A 16,614-nucleotide genomic window follows, 5' to 3' on the forward strand; every position below is an offset into this window, starting at 1 on the left:
GTATTAATTTTTTAAACTATTATTATTCCTATTCTGTCTTTGTTTTTGTGGTGAGAATGTTTAACATTTCAAATCTAAAACAGCTATTCTGTGATGATGGTTGTAATACTCCATCTCATCACAAGATGGCAATGTTTTCTAAAATGAGCTGAACATTCAGAGCTGCTGGAAAACTTTTGAATCCTGGCCTGCCAGACTAAAACTTCTGAGGAGCACAACCAGCAGATTATCTTTGCCAAATCGTATATTTTAAACTTGTATTTCTTTTATTCTCGTGGCTCCATGACTAGGGTTTGCAAATCTAAATTATATTATGAAACATTAGGAATTATGCATGGAGAAAACCTTCTTAGAGCACAGTTTGTTGCTTTTACTGGACATAAAAACTAACAGAACAAGTTTACTTCAGGTCAACACTTGCCTCCCCTTTCAGTGTAAAAATGAACTGAATCTCCTGACATCAGCCTTAAAGTTACCGTAAGATCAGCACAAGAAAGAAGCTTTTCACATTAAGCATTTATGAAGTTGTTTTTGCTGATGCGGATGCTGCTTCATCTACAAGGTTGTTGTTTTGTTCCAAAATAACCCAAAGATGCAGCACAGTATTACATTTGACCGTCTACTTAAAAAGAACATGACAAACACAAATATTAAATAATACATTTAAGTTAGGGGAAACGCCTAACATGGCGCTTTTAATAGTTTATGATGCTAAATGTCGCTCACACCTTTTCACTCAAAAACAATATGCAAGCAGACAAGGAATACCAGCTGGATATGTTTGCAAACCTGGTGAAGAAGCGTGTTAAAAAGTGCTCCAGCACAATAATAATAACACGTAATGCATGCTGATGGGACAACAGGTTCCTGCACAATAATAGGGACAGTTTGTAGCTAAATTAATGCTCTAACCGTGTTGAATCGTTTTAAAATGAGTCCGTATCTGGAGAATAGGTGGAGAGCACGAAGTCGAACATCAGGTGATCACTAATTACGTGCTTGAACATGTCTGTATTTAATAACCTGTTATCATGATGATAACGCGCTGCCTTTAGGTTGTTTTTGTGAGGGATCATAAAGAGGCCGATCAGCCTGCTGTGCTGCAGCTGCTCACTGAGTTTGTGGCTCCCTGGTGTTTTGGTTGATGAGGTGTAGTTTGTGTCTCCAAATGAGGAGCACGCTCAGTAGTCGCCCCCTGATACATTATTAATAGTTGCTAGACTCCAGGCGCCGTTTTAACTTTGCTGGGTTTTAGATTTTCCTCCTGCACTCGTCTACAAACACCCCCACCGCCGCCGACTCCCTTTGTCTCCTGCTCATCTCTGTTTTGTGTTTTCTGTTGGCTCTGCCTCCACTGCTGCTCTGCCTCCTTATTGTTCTCCTCCATCCTCATCAGACCTGGTTAAACGCCAGTGGTGGTGGTGAAGACTTTTATTCTCTCTGCTGTGTTAAGTGTGCCAGCTCATAAATGAGAGCAGCACATTAACTGGAAGCAGAAACGATGAATTATAACACTTCATTTGAGGGTAATGATGGTTCCTGTGTCTCTGGTGCTGATTTACAGTATACCACCAAATCAGACTCAGTTGATCCTGACAGGTGTGTCTGCTCAGTAGCACAGATTTAAAGAAAGACGAGCAGTAAAAAAGGATTTGGCAGAGCGCTGGGAGATGCCGTTTCTCTGACAACAGCAGTCTGCTAATGAGGTCGAACTTTTAAAGAAAAATCCCTCAGCAGTTTGGGAATGGTGCTTGTTCTCCTCTTTGCAGGGAAGAAACTTGACAAGACTCTAGGCTCTTTCTTCTAAATATGAAAATACAGCCAGGACCTGTGAGGAGCAGGCGATTACACAAAAGGTTTGAACAGAAAGTCACAGAATCCAATAACTACAAAGCTCAACGTCATTTGTATTAATCAGAGAAGCTTAAACCTGAGATGAAGCTCACAAGCTGGAAGTGATGAAAGAAAATCTTCACACTTTTTAGTTTGCTTTCCTGCTGTGCTAACAGAAGACCAGCAGCTGTAACATTTATGACGAAAACTCAAAGAAGTCCCTTTGAACTGTTTTTTTAAGGTGGATCAGAGAAAAGATCTGCCAGGAGGTTTTACATTTGTTTTTGCTCAAAGGTCCAACAGGTAGAAAGGAAAATTAATGTTCCAAAGCAGCACCGCCCATTACTCCACCACCCCCGTGTTTCACTGCTGATATGTTGTTCTTACTAAATGCAGGGCAGATTGAACGTTCCACTTTTATCCTGTCACTCCACAGAAGACTTTCCCAACAGTCTTCAGTATAATCAAGATGCTGGTGAAGGTTCTCAGTCATCCAGGTCATGGTAATCCAAAAGGGTTCAGATTAAGGCAATTGGATTTATTTGGTTTCTTTAAGATGTTTTGCTTCTCATCTGAGGAAATTTGTCAATTCTGACCGGAATATGGGAGGGTCAGCTTGTAAACTGTAGCGGTCTGTTGTTTATTAACGAACTGAAACTACTTATGAATACCTCTCGTCCCTACCCTGTGAGGAATCGTTGATATGGTTGCTTTGGTCAGATGCAGGAGGGTGTGATCTAGACTGAAACGGATTTGGAATTAGATTCGGAGTTGCATTATAGGTGTTGGAAAGGTGAAACCTAAGGCCTCCTCCTCTGTTTAATGAAGGTTTTTCTCATTCAACATAGATAGCTTCCTGCACTCCTCTCTCAAACCATCTATCTTTTTGTACTTTGTCATCTTCAAAAGTGTGTCCCTTGTCCTTCAGGTGTCAGTGGACTGCAGAATCTTGATCTAAGAGGTGGCTCTTCTTTGTTGTGCCATGTGCTTGTGTAATTGTTGTTTAGATTCCACTATGTAAAGGTCTGGACTGTCCTCGCTACACTGGGCTGCATGAACACTTGTTTGGGTGTTTTGTCTTTTGGATGGACCAGTTTCTGTCTGAAGGTAAACATTAAACCTAACAACAACCTCAGACAGAAATCGGTCCATCCAAAAGACAAAACACCTCAACAGAAGCTTAGTGGCATTGTTTATGCAGTCAAGAAACCAAAGAAATCCATTTGCCTTCATTTGAATCCTTTGGCTTATAATCAAGATGAGTAAATGTGCTGTTGTGCTCTTTTTGGTCCACAGATAGCTTTGGTTTCGGTATTCTTCCACAAGACTACTTTCAGTCCCCTGTCTCTTTCTTCTTGTTGAATCATGACCTCTGGCCTCAACTTTAAACCATTTGAGATCGGCAGAGCCTAGTTTTCACCCCACAGATAGAAAATCCCCTTCATCTGTCTGTATTACCCTTTCAAATACTTTTGGAGTAAACTCCTCCTTGAACCGTCACCTTATCATAGTGGAGGTGTTTGAGTGCCCTAATGATCCTAGGAGCCATGTTGTCTGGGGCTCTTTGTGCCCCTGGTAGGGTCTCCCATGACAATTTGGTCTTAGGTGAAGGGTGAGACTAAGAACGGTTCAGAGGATCTTTCATGGATTTACAATCAAAGAGTCAAAGTACCCGGCCCGGAGGGTTACCGGGGTCCCACCCTGGAGCCAGGCCTGGGGTTGGGGCCCGTGAGCGAGCGCCTGGTGGCCGGGCTTTCGCCCATGGGGCCCGGCCGGGCCCAGCCCGAACCGGATACATGGACTCGTCCAACTGTGGACCCACCACCCGCAGGAGGAACATGAAGGGTCCGGTGCAACGTGGATCGGGTGGCAGACAAAGGCGGGAGCCTTGGCGGTCCAATCCCCGGACAAGGAAACTGGTTTTTGGGACATGGAACGTCACCTCGCTGGCGGGGAAGGAGCAGGAGCTTGTGGCAGAGGTTGAGCGGTACCGGTTAGATATAGTCGGACTCACCTCGACACATAGCATTGGCTCTGGAATCCAAGTCCTTGAGAGGGGTTGGACACTCTCCTTTGCTAGAGTTGCTCCGGGAGAGAGGCGGAGGCTGGGGTTGGCTTTTGTTAGCCCCGAGACTCTCTGCCTGTGTGTTGGGGTTTACCCCGGGGGACGAGAGGGTAGCTTCCCTGCGCCTTCGGGTTGGGGAACGGGTCCTGACTGTTGTTTGTGCTTATGGGCCAAATATCAGTTCAGAGTACCCACCCTTTTTGGAGTCCCTGGGACAAGTGCTAGATAGTGCTCCATCAGGGGACTCCATTGTCCTGCTGGGGGACTTCAATGCTCACGTGGACAATGACAGCATGAACTGGAGGGGTGTGATTGGGAGGAACGGCCCGCCTGATCTGAACTCGAGTGGTGTTTCGTTATTGGACTTCTGTGCAAGCCGCAGTTTGGCCATAACGAACACCATGTTCGAAAATAAGGATGCCCATCGGTACACTTGGTACCAGGGCAGCCTAGGTCGCAGGTCGATGATAGACTTTGTAGTCGTATCATCTGACCTGCGGTCATATGTTTTGGACACCCGAGTGAAGAGAGGAGTGGAGCTGTCAACTGATCACCACCTGGTGGTGAGTTGGATCAGATGGCAGGGGAAGATGCCGCGTAGACCTGGCAGACCCAAACGCATAGTGAGGGTCTGCTGGGAACACCTGGCAGAAGAACCTGTCAAGACGGTCTTCAACTCCCACCTCCAGCAGAGCTTTGACCGTGTCCCGAGAGCAGTAGGGGACATTGACTCCAAGTGGGCCTTGTTCCACTCTGCGATTGTTGAGGCAGCTGTTGCTAGCTGTGGTCGCAAGGTGGCTGGTGCCAGTCGTGGTGGCAACCCCCGTACCCGCTGGTGGACACCAGAGGTTCGGGGAGCCGTCAGGCTGAAGAAGGAGGCCTACAGGGCGTGGCTGGTCTGTGGGTCTCCGGAGGCAGCAAACAGGTACCGGATAGCCAAGCGGGGTGCAGCAGTGGCAGTTGCTGAGGCAAAATCTCGGGCGTGGGAGGAGTTTGGTGAGGCCATGGAGAAAGACCGCTTCTTTTTGTTTCTGGCAAACTGTCCGGCACCTCAGGAGAGGAAGGCAGCAACTCGCTCACACTGTTTACAGGGGGGTTGGGGAGCTGCCGACGTCAACTGGGGCTATAGTTGGACGGTGGAAGGAATACTTTGAGGAGCTCCTCAATCCCACCTACGCGCATTCTGAGGAGGAACCAGAGCCGGGAGACCTGGGGATGGACTGTCCAATCTCGGGGGCAGAAGTTGCTGAGGTAGACAAACAACTACACAGCGGCGGAGCCCCGGGGGCGGATGAGATTCGTCCTGGGTATCTCAAGGCTATGGATGTTGTAGGGTTGTCGTGGTTGACACGTCTCTGCAACATTGCGTGGTCATCGGGGGCAGTTCCTGTGGAGTGGCAGACCGGGGTGGTGGTCCCCATCTTTAAGAAGGGTGACCTGAGGGTGTTGTAGCGGAATACAGTTGATATATTCCTACACTTTATTAAGGTAAAGAGATTAATCTTACCTTAGAATCAGAAGAGGTTGTTTTTACCACAGGGAATTTTATTCAAACACTTTGTATTGACTTAGAGACAAGAAAAGAGAAATATGGGACGTTTAAGAATATTTATTTCATAATTATTTGAAACAATCACCAGGACTAACTCTCTAATGATTGATGAAAATGGATGTGAACTGAAGTGTTGGTGTGTGTGTGTCAGTTCAGAATCTCCCTCCTGATGCGGGACGAGTCTGAGTGTAAGATGTTGTTTTGACTAACTAACCACGAGGGAGTTCAGGAGGAAGAGACATGAAACGCCATCTATGCCGAACTACGTACCTTTGGAGACTCCCGTGTATGATCCGGAATGCCAGGTCCTCGGACCCTCCTTCGGTGCTGGAACTGATAGCACAGCGTCTGCAGCACGACAAACCAGTCTACGGATAGACTCCCGGTAGCAACGGCAGGTGTCAGCGTCACATAGAGAGTTCAGCTTTTATTCTGAAGGAATCGTCGTCTTGTTGGTAAAACGACAGAATATTTCCAGCTTGACAGTTCTCAGCTTAAAGTAGAAAATACAGCTGGCCAGTCTGCACTTCACTTAGCGATGATGGATTTGAGAGCTGGTCGAGCTCACGTTGGAACTACGTTGAAACTTGCGGTGGAACTCAGATGGAACTGAATTAAAATGGTGTTGTTCTGTTTTATTAAGCTTAGTTGTTTTTGAATCTCAGCCAATCGGAGTGGACAGATTAACTAAACATCACAGAACTCTGCCTCGCAACAGAATGGAAGTTCTGATTGGATGCGTGAACAATGTCATGTGTTTGTCTTATGTGGGTCAGGGTGTCTAGCTTAGTTAGTCCTGTAATTCATTAAAACACATAAATCATAACATTGTGATTTCACAGATCAGTCACCTGATTATTATTGACTAACAGTTGTTTTGATTAGCTTTATTAAAAATAAAGTTCTTTGATTAACTAATGAAAAGCGTTCTTCGTCCTTCTTCTGTCTTCTTTGCTAGAATGTAAACATCGACCTTGCACACGACCTTGGCAATTTATGCACACTGTCACTGTGTCAAAGGGCAGCTGATAAGGGCAGAAAATAGCATATTCATAACGCTACAGTGTGTTCCAACTATAGGGGGATCACACTCCTCAGCCTCCCTGGAAAGGTCTACTCCAAGGTAATGGAGAGGAGGGTCCGATCGAAAGTTGAATCTCAGATTGAGGAGGAACAATGTGGTTTTCATCCTGGCCGTGGAACTGTGGACCCGCTCTATACCCTTGCAAGGGTGATGGAAGGGGCATGGGAGTTTGCCCAACCAATCCACATGTGTTTTGTGGATTTGGAGAAGGCTTATGACCGTGTCCCTGGGGGCACCCTGTGGGGGACGCTCCAGAAGTATGGGGTGGGTGACTTTCTGTTAAGGGCCATTCAGTCCCTTTACCAGAGGAGCATGAGTTTGGTCCGCATAGACGGTAGTAAGTTGGACCTGTTCCTGGTGAGGGTTGGACTCCGCCAGGGCTGCCCTTTGTCACCGGTTCTGTTCATTACCTTTATGGACAGAATTTCTAGGCGCAGCCGTGGTATGGAGTGTGTCGAGTTTGGTGGCAGGAGAATCTCGTCTCTGCTTTTTGCGGATGATGTGGTCCTCCTAGCTTCATCCAGCTCTGACCTTCAGTTCTTGCTGGGTAGGTTCGCGGCTGAGTGTGAAACGGCTGGGATGAGGATCAGCACCTCCAAATCTGAGACCATGGTTCTCGACCGGAAAAGGATGGCTTGCCAGCTCCAGGTCCTAACTCAAGTGGAGGAGTTTAAGTATCTCGGGGTCTTGTTCACGAGTGAGGATAGGAGGGATCGGGAGATCGACAGGCGGATTGGTTCAGAGTCTGCAGTGATGCAGACGCTGAGCCGATCTGTCGTGGTGAAGAGGGAGCTGAGCCAGAAAGCCAGGCTCTCGATTTGCCTGTCGATCTACGTCCCAATCCTCACCTATGGTCATGAGCTTTGGGTTAGAGCCCTGCACTGAAGCCTTAGACCCTTGGGTCGGCCCGGCCCGACGGCCGGGCTTCGGGCCAACGACTGTGTAATTACCTCGGACACGGGCCGGGCGCCTTTATTTTTAATCAAATTCATAAAAAAAAATTCAAACACTTAAACGCAGCAGTAGAACCCTGCGCGGGACTGTTTTCTTCATCCCGCTCCGCTGAATTTCTGACAATTACCGCCCGCAACCGGAACATGTGTGTTACACTCCCGCCCGCACCCGCAGCGTGCATGTCTACTCCCGCCCGCAACCGCAAAACTCGGAGAAATTATTACCTCACAATAAAAGAGATGTATTGAGTTTGCGTCAACATGTCATTTTATAGGCTATACCGGGGTTGGCAACCCGTGGCTCTTCCATCCATCTGATGCGGCTCTCTGTGCTTGTAAAATAATGATATTTAAATAAAATGCTTTATATTTTACTGAATTAATTTTATATCTGTAAGATCGCGGATACAAGCGGCCGAAATGAGTTTCCTCCGTAGGGTGGCCGGGCTCAGCCTCAGAGATAGGGTGAGGAGCTCGGACATTCGGGAGGGACTCGGAGTAGAACCGCTGCTCCTCCGGATCGAAAGGAGCCAGTTGAGGTGGTTTGGGCATCTGGTCAGGATGCCTCCTGGACGCCTCCCCGGGGAGGTGTTTCGGGCATGTCCTGCCGGCAGAAGGCCCCCGGGTCGACCCAGGACACGTTGGAGAGGTTACATCTCCAATCTGGTCCGGGAACGCCTTGGGGTCCTGCCGGAGGAGCTGGTGGACAAGGCCGGGGAGAGGACGGCCTGGAGCTCCCTAGTTGGGATGCTGCCCCCGCGACCCGGACCCGGATAAGCGGAGGAAGACGAGACGAGACGATCTGTAAGTCAATTCTATGTAAAGATTGTCTGCGTAAACCTGAACAGGCCCAACCCAGTCTTACTGTGAGACAGGGTTGACGGGTCACGCTTGTGCGTAATCATATGCGCTTTCTGAGCTGAAGAGGATGTGAGATTCTGGGATTCTCCGCAGACGGCTCCTGGATGCGTCGCCACATTGGGGACAGGAACAAGCGCTATTCAGCCAAAGTTTAATCATCAGGGAACATTTTCTAAGTGACAAGTCTCTCTGAGAGACAGGGTTTGGAAAACACTCGCTTCAGTGGGAGGAACCTTCCCGCATGCGCTCTGGTTCTGCAACACGCTCCATGCCCCTCTCCACATCTTCAGCTCGCTGTGCACCTTAAGTGCGCGCTGACAGCGAGCTGCGCTGAGCAGTGTCCAGCTCAGATGTTCAGATGGGAATCTTTTCTTGGGTGATTTAGCTACATCTGCGATCTGCTTAAGGAATAAAATGTCAGTTCGTCTGCATGCGTCAGGGTAATTCTTTCTATTCTTTCTCCGTCAAAATAAACGGTCAAATACGGGAACTATCCGGTCAACACAACACAAGCCCTGCTTTTGACTGTTTTCTTGTGAAAATTGTTGGAAAGAGATCAAATTTAACTTGATTACCACCAGAGCCTGCGCCGTCATCTCCGTGACGGTAAATGAGGGAAAAACAAATTGATCGGATCCTGCACGTCTTTTAACACATTGGTCAGGATTGGCACACTTTGTTTTCATTTAGTTGGTTAAAAAAAAGTCAGGCTCGGGCGAGGCCAGATAATCCTGAGAACCTTTTCGGACCGGGTCGGGCTGGGGCTCCACCCCCTCGGGCCGGGCCGGACACGGGCTCCGATTTTAGGCCCGTGCAGGGCTCTACTTTGGGTAATGGTAATGGTAACCGAAAGAACGAGATCGCGGATACAAGTGGCCGAAATGAGTTTCCTCCGTAGGGTGGCCGGGCTCAGCCTTAGAGATAGGGTGTGGAGCTCGGACATTCGGGAGGGACTCGGAGTAGAACCGCTGCTCCTCCTGATCGAAAGGAGTCAGTTGAGGTGGTTTGGGCATCTGGTCAGGATGCTTCCTGGACGCCTCCATGGGGAGGTGTTTCGGGCATGTCCTGCTGGCAGGAGGCCCCCGGGTCGACCCAGGACACGTTGGAGAGGTTACATCTCCAATCTGGTCTGGGAACAACTTGGGGTCTGGAGAAGGCCGGGGTGAGGACGGTCTGGAGCTCCCTAGTTGGGATGCTGCCCCCACGACCCGGACCCGGATAAGCGGAGGAAGACGACGACGATAACATATTAGATTTATATGTCTTACTATACAAACAACTAACTTTTAACATAATTTCACTTTGAGGTTTCTAAAAAGTAGAAAAGAAGCTTCTTACAAGAACTGACTTCTGTTTCCAGTTTCTTTTCTCCTCACGTCTATGATCCCTGACACCACACAAACAGATCCCCCAACAGTGTTCTCATTTAATCACATTTGTAATTTAATGGACAGCACAAAGCCCTCGGACATGGGACCAAAAGTTTCATGTAAAATCATCTCAAAGGCATCCGAGTGGCAGTAGAGGAGACCGAGCTTATCGAGTGTACACAGAGCTAATTACAAGAGCTGGAGACAGACACACTGTCAGGAGGGACAGTAACATCATTAAGGGGTGAGGAGGATGTGTGTGTGTGTGTGTGTGTGTGTGTGTGTGTGTGTGTGTGTGTGTGTGTGTGTGTGTGTGTGTGTGTGTGTGTGTGTGTGTGTGTGTGTGAGAGAGAGAGAGAGAGAGAGAGAGAGAGAGAGAGAGATAAATAATGGCAGTAGGTAATGAAAAATAGAAGCACGTGGCAGATATAGTCCTTCTCAGGTGTCCGTGCCCTTCACTGAATCAGAATGGCTTAATTAGGATAAATTATTCATCAGTATTGTTTTTCTTCTCAGCAGTTTCACAAAGACGATGTTCACACCTAAGAAGCTGTTTCCCTGCTGCCCGATCAGTGATCCTTGTAGAGAACTGAGGGTAAAGTCTGTTACAATTTAAAGGTGCAATATGTAAGTCTGATGTAAGTATGACATTATGTGGTCAAATGTGGTTACTGCAGTCATTGTTTTTATCCCTTTCTCACTCCTATTCTGTGAGTTTCATGGCTGTTGTTACAGATCAGTAGGATTCTAGATAACAAGCAAAATCAAGTCACATGCAGTAAGTTGATAAGTATATAAATACATTGTTAGACCTGGTATTACCACTCTTAGATGTTTTACAGTAGGGAACACTTACTACACTTACTACGGTAATATGTCTCTGACATTAGAGGAGTGCTGTTGTCTGCTGTCGTGTTGTTATATCTGAATGACTCTTAAAAGAAAGTGAAATGACACGATTGACTCATTATTCACTTCACACATACATTTCACTGTAATATTGAGTTGTTGGTAATTGAAAAAGTAGCTTGAGATATTTTTAGAGCCAACTATAGATTCTAATTCACGGTTAGCATTGTTAGCTCAATGTTAGCCTCTAGCCTTCTTTACCCAAGATATTGGAGTAAAACAAAAGATGCTGTGGCTTCTTAGGGGGACAAGAACAACTTCTGGGTTGCTCCTGTTTGCTGGATTTGGTTCTTTAAACAACTTTAGAGCAATGTGCAGGTGCGCTGCTGCGTTAGGGCACTGGAAACATGACAACCTCGCAAACAAACAGTAACTTTTGTGATTTGAAAGGAGAAAAACTGACAACCCCCAGCCAGAAGAGAATAAAATCTGTTTCAATGTAACCTTCCTTCCAACATCATTGAGACATTAGACTCTTTTGTCACTATAGAATTCTTACATATTGCTCCTTTTAAAGCAGTTTTAAAGTAAAACCCAAATAACAGTCTTTAGTCTTCAGCTGAATGTCATCACTTAGGCTAATGGTGTATTTTATTTGCTAATAAAGTCAAACGCCTCTATTAATTTGTTTTTCTTAGATTAGAAAGTAAAATTGATCACTTTGTGTTCATTTCACAAGTCTGCATGTCAGGAAAGAAAAAGTCAGTTGGTTTCTCATGAGAAACATGTTACTTGAATTCACCAAAATAACTTTTAACAGCTGCATCCTGTTTTACTATAAAAGCAGACTGGCTATACTTGTCATCAATTCTGTAAAAATTAAAAAGAAACAGCCTGTAAACAGGCATTAATCTTAATGAATTAGCTTCAAATCATTTTACTTGGTACATGTTGTAGTGAAGCAGAAGTGTGTTGAAGAGAGTTCTCAGAGAACGAAGATGACAGATAGGACTTTGAGTCTTCGTGAGATCTAAGTTTGTCAGCTGTTGCTCTGACAGATTAAATCTCTACTGATTTGTAAAATACTACAGATGCAGCTGAAGTGACAAATAACTGCAATCAACTCAAATAGGTCTGGGTGAATTCTGGAGCCAAAGAAAGAACAACAATGATTAAATTGGGTCAATAAACCAATAGCTTAGTTGTTATTATTATATTGGTTAATTCAAAAGCTCCTGGCTTTTGTGTTCATCCTCTTCTTCCATCCTAGCTTCTTTTCATGCTGCCTTTTCTGTCAATTTTGTACTTTTTGGGCTCCTGTGTTCACTTTTTCATTATTATTTTTAATCCTAATTTTTTTTCTATTATTTATCCTGATCTGTTTTAGTCTTATTTTTTCTCTTGAGAGGTGCTATAAAAATCCTCTCTTTTACAGCAGTCACTATCATTCATTTCATGCACTTTATTGTAAACATAATTTTGCTATAACATTTTAACACCATAAATTCTTTGACAAAAATTTAGGAAAATATTTTAAATTAATCACCAGTTTCATTTGTAAATAAAACATTTGAAAGCAAAAACGTATTTATTTTATTAAAAGCAAATAAAAATATATTTTTTAAATTTAAAAGCAGACTATAGCCAATAATTTACCTTCTGAGCACCTCAAATAAAATGTACATTGATTTAAAACAACAGGTGATTTTTAATTAGCTGCACATTCTTGTAAAACAGTTCAAAAACAGTCAAAAGGTTTAAGAAAAACTCTTTAAGAAAAATGCTTTTATTTACTTTTTTACATCTTAAAAAGCAAATTTAAAGCACAAAGATTGACTCTATATAAACACTTCTCTTACTCAGACTAGAAAATGGTAAGGTATGCACATTGTGCTTCGACTGCAAAGTCTGTATAACCAACCTGGGTCCACGGTGCAGCCAAGAATCCCAGAAAGCATCTTATTGCATAAATCACTCTGACCTCTGGGGCCATTTGTTGAAGAGTTCTTGTTTTCTTTAATCAAATATTAAAATATATACTGTAAGTGTAGACCCCAATGCACAGTGAACAACAATAGCAGCTTAATGAAGCTGTTGGACAAAAGAAAAAAAGGAGTAAATACAAGAAAACGATGCAACAATAAACTGCTGTTGTGCTTTTATTAACCAAGTGAAACTAAATCTGCTGTAAATGAATCCAACACTCTTCAACAACAAAGGGCAACACTTCTGAGGAGAACCTGCAGCTGCTGGCTCGGTTTTCTTTAAAACGGAAGCCGACCAAACACTGACCTCTACTTGCACGACCCCCCTTCAAAATCAACAACTTTTACCAATTTAAATTTCTATTTTTTTTTGCAATAATCTACACACTCTACACTTGGAAAACTAGCATGTCTCAAAAGGCAGTATCTCTGTGACATCTCCGAGGAGATTCAACATCACCAAATCCTAAATGGAAGTCTGTTTGCACAAAAATATACATGTTTGTAATTGAATATATGACTTTGGTATAAACAACATGAAACTTGTTATTCACACACAACACTTCTGTTCCTGAATGCTCAGTTATTCAAAAAGAAAAATGACAGATGAAGCAAATTATTGTCTGGAAAAACAAAATGTGGATCAGCTGCTATAATCCTGGGATAAATTCATGTGTGAAAACTACAGAAAGCCTAATTGAAGGATTGCTGTTAGTTTTTAAACAATCTGAACTGCGTGTGAACAAAGTACTTTGTTACAATTCATTTACATCTACTTTACCCTAATATCCAGACTTCTGATGATGCAACCCAACAGAAGCTCTTCAGTTTCAGATTTAGTCAGACGAAGGAATCTCAATCAGTCGGATGTCTTATTATGATTCAGCTTTGATCAATACATCAAAATAAATTATGCTCTTCTCTGATCAAATCAGTTTTGCTCACATCCTAAAGCCGACAGCGTGGGAATATAATTTGGTCTCTAAAATTACATCAGATATGAAAATCCCCATCAACACCCTCAGAAAAATGAGTCATTCTGGATCTTCTACCTCCCATTAATCCATAAACCAGATGCATGGGAGACTCATTGATGCTGAGGGCTCATGTTTATAAAAAGTGCTGACTCATCCATGACTAGTGAAGCCTCTTCACCCTATTAGTCGGGTGAGGCATGAGCGTCGCTCTAAACACTCGGCGGTCAGATTCAAATGGTCGAGTTCACACTGCCGTGGCAGGGAAGGGCCAGTGGGAACCTGGAGCCTCCTAGCTGAAGAATCCACATCCAGCTGCTGTCTTGGCCTCACCTGATCACTAGCAAGACGAGACGCAGCTGTGCTTAAGCTGCCCAAGTCCATCCACCTCATCACACCACCTACACTTGTGTCTGGTAACAATCATTCTAGCTACAGAAGAGAGGGAGTTTCCAAGAACAAAAAAACAGATGTTGGAAAAATGGTGATTTAAAATAGTGATTCATGGGATTTATTTCTAGATTTTAATATGATAAGTGATTAATAAAAAATACAAATAAAGCTAAAATGAGTTATGGTAATAAGTGACTCCCTCACACCTGCAGTCTTGTGTTTGAGGTGTAAACGCCGCCAACATACCTATAAACACAAAGGTACATTTTTTCCTGAGTCTTTTACAAAAAGAGAACATGCGAATTTTACTTTTAGCAAACTTTCTCTGATTTGCGATGAGCCTCTAACGGATGGTCCACTGATCCAGCTGAACTTCTAATGGGACACTTTCTTTACTGCGCTGAAATAAAACGGATGCATTCTGTCATTATTTTCTGTATCCTTCAAAACCCATGAGCAAAAAAACCTAAACAGCTTAGAGCAGCATTATAGCAGAAGCTTCTGAGCCCACAGATAATCATCACCAATCATTAATTAGGGATTAAAGACGTAAACAGGAACGTCTGATTGTTTTTATTCAGGACTGAATCCTAACAGCTCATCAGACATCAAATCCAGTTTTTAATATTCTGATTTAAAAATTTTGAAAAAGAAGATAAACTAATGATTTTTTTCATTGTTGCGAAAAGTGGTTCCAAAAGAATTTGATGTGCAAAACACAGAGCATCGGACTCCTCTGCTTCTGGAGAAATACAACTCAAAGTGTTTAATCACCGTATATCTTTACATTTTTTGGCAACATCCTCCTTTAAACAGTCATACTCTGTTATTCACAGCTTGTTTTGCTAAACTTTGCAAATTTGATATGAAATGAAAAGGAAAATGAAAAGATGACTTAAATGATGTCACGGTGTCCGAACTTACATTTTTTTTAGTTTTGTTTATTTTAACAGAACACTCATTCATCCACTCATTCACTCTGAAACTAGGTCTGTGCACAATTACAAACACTAGCTCCGGGGACACGAGCTACTGTAGATGGTGCTGAAACTATAAGCTGCAACAGTCACTAGGTCTCAGTATTTAGAGCTGTAACTTCTCTCCCAAAAGTCAGACTCAGTTATTCACACAATCATTCATCTCATTAGCTTTCAGACACCCAATCCACCGCTCTTCCTCTGAACGCAAGTCTGTGATGTTACTGTCTAGTTGTGCTTGGCACGAATCCCTCTTAAGTAGTTTTTCCAGCGCCTGATCACATCCTTGAAGATGGGGGCGTTGTCTATAGATGCCAGCAGCTGCAGCTGGTTGATGTGCGTAGTGTGATAGTCCCAGCGAGCCAGGTTAGGCGCAGTGCCCAACATGAAGTGACGCAGGTCATAGATGCTCCCTGACCCAGTGTCAAAGAGAGGCAGCATGGCCTTCAGCGACTCCATGCCGCGGCTGAACAGCTGCCCTGCCTCTCTGCCCAGCTTCTCCCCGGCTGTCTCAGCCACGTCGAAGAGTCCCAGCAGGGAGTAGATGAAACCGTTGAGGACAAACGAGCTGGGCGTGGTGGGGTACTCTTCGTACCAGTCGTACTTGTTCATAAACACTGCCTTGACGCCGTGCTGCGCTGAAGGCACCTTGTATGGTCCCACTGCCTTGATGGCAGCGTTGAGGTAAGCCTGGTTCTTGGTGAGGAGGTACGCTCTCACCAGGGTGGACATGGCCTGGCCCTGAGCCATCGCTGAGTACCAACCAGGTTCCAGAGGCCGGAAGCCCTCTCCCAGTTTACGAGTGACCATGATGGGCCACCCGCCCCGTTCATCCTGATTCCTCAGCAGCCAGTCGCTGGCTGCGAAGAAGGCCGCCATGTGGGAGGTGGTAGAGATGGTGACATTATCGACAAAGCCACGTCCGTGAAGGACCACCCGCACAACCCGCCTGGGCATGATCTGGGACACGATAAGAGGGAAAATTATGATTTTGGACTGTTAATATGATTCAAGTGTCTACGCTGTTTTAGTTAATCATTTAAAAATATATCGTGAGATGAAGCTTCAAGATGTGGAAGAAGCATCCGTGAGTTGATAAATGCTACCTATTAGGCTAAAAGTAATTTAACTGCATTCATTTCCCAGTCAGCATTTTCTCTCAGATGTGAGAAATTAATTTTCTTTTCCAGCCCAAAGAAGATGCCTTCAATTATTGACCTAAATCATATAAATCCTTTTTGATTAAGTGGGAAAAAATACTTCTTATAAGATACATATATTTGTTTTAGGCTGATTCTGATGCTAAACATTTCATCTCAACTCCAGTTTCGTTTAGATGAACAGACATGATTTTAAGGCTCGCCTCGACTCCGACTCGCACAAACCTTTGTTGCTTTTACGGCTTTCGTGTTCGACAGACCCACTCCCTTCCTGAGGTCGGTCAGCAGGTCTCGGGTCAACGTGCTCCAGGAGCTTCGAGGCCCAACACCGTAGGTGACATCGCGGTCTTTGAAGGCGATGAGCTGCGTGCTGGTTACATAGTGGATGGTGAAGGGCGGGCCCTTCTCGGTAGTCTCGAGAACCACAGACACGCTGCCGTTGGAGGTGAACTTGATGTCCAAGCTGAGGATGAAGTCTCTAGGGTTGCCCAGCTGGAGGGACACTCCCTCTGAGGACTCTGAGGTGGAGGAGAGGTGATGAACATAGGGAAAGGTACA

General features: G+C 44.7%; 1 protein-coding gene and 1 long non-coding RNA gene across 5 annotated transcripts in view; one reads left to right on the forward strand and one right to left on the reverse strand.

Annotated features, from left to right (window-relative positions):
* The window catches only part of LOC139071789 (uncharacterized), a 96,743-nt gene that overhangs the window by 39,427 nt on the left and 40,702 nt on the right, over positions 1 to 16,614 (forward strand). The gene's annotated exons all lie outside the window — the stretch shown is intronic.
* The window catches only part of glceb (glucuronic acid epimerase b), a 110,956-nt gene continuing 106,677 nt past the window's right edge, over positions 12,336 to 16,614 (reverse strand). For all 4 annotated transcript variants that reach the window (XM_054732288.2, XM_015953598.3, XM_054732285.2 and 1 more), the window contains 2 exons: positions 16,282 to 16,574; positions 12,336 to 15,856 (listed from right to left, as the gene is read on the reverse strand). In XM_054732288.2, the coding sequence (XP_054588263.2) occupies positions 15,125 to 15,856; positions 16,282 to 16,574 (1,025 nt within the window). In that variant the 3' untranslated portion in view covers positions 12,336 to 15,124. The remainder of the gene's footprint in view (positions 15,857 to 16,281; positions 16,575 to 16,614) is intronic.

This window comes from Nothobranchius furzeri, chromosome 9 (genome assembly GCF_043380555.1).
Source record: "Nothobranchius furzeri strain GRZ-AD chromosome 9, NfurGRZ-RIMD1, whole genome shotgun sequence".
NCBI lineage: Eukaryota > Metazoa > Chordata > Actinopteri > Cyprinodontiformes > Nothobranchiidae > Nothobranchius > Nothobranchius furzeri.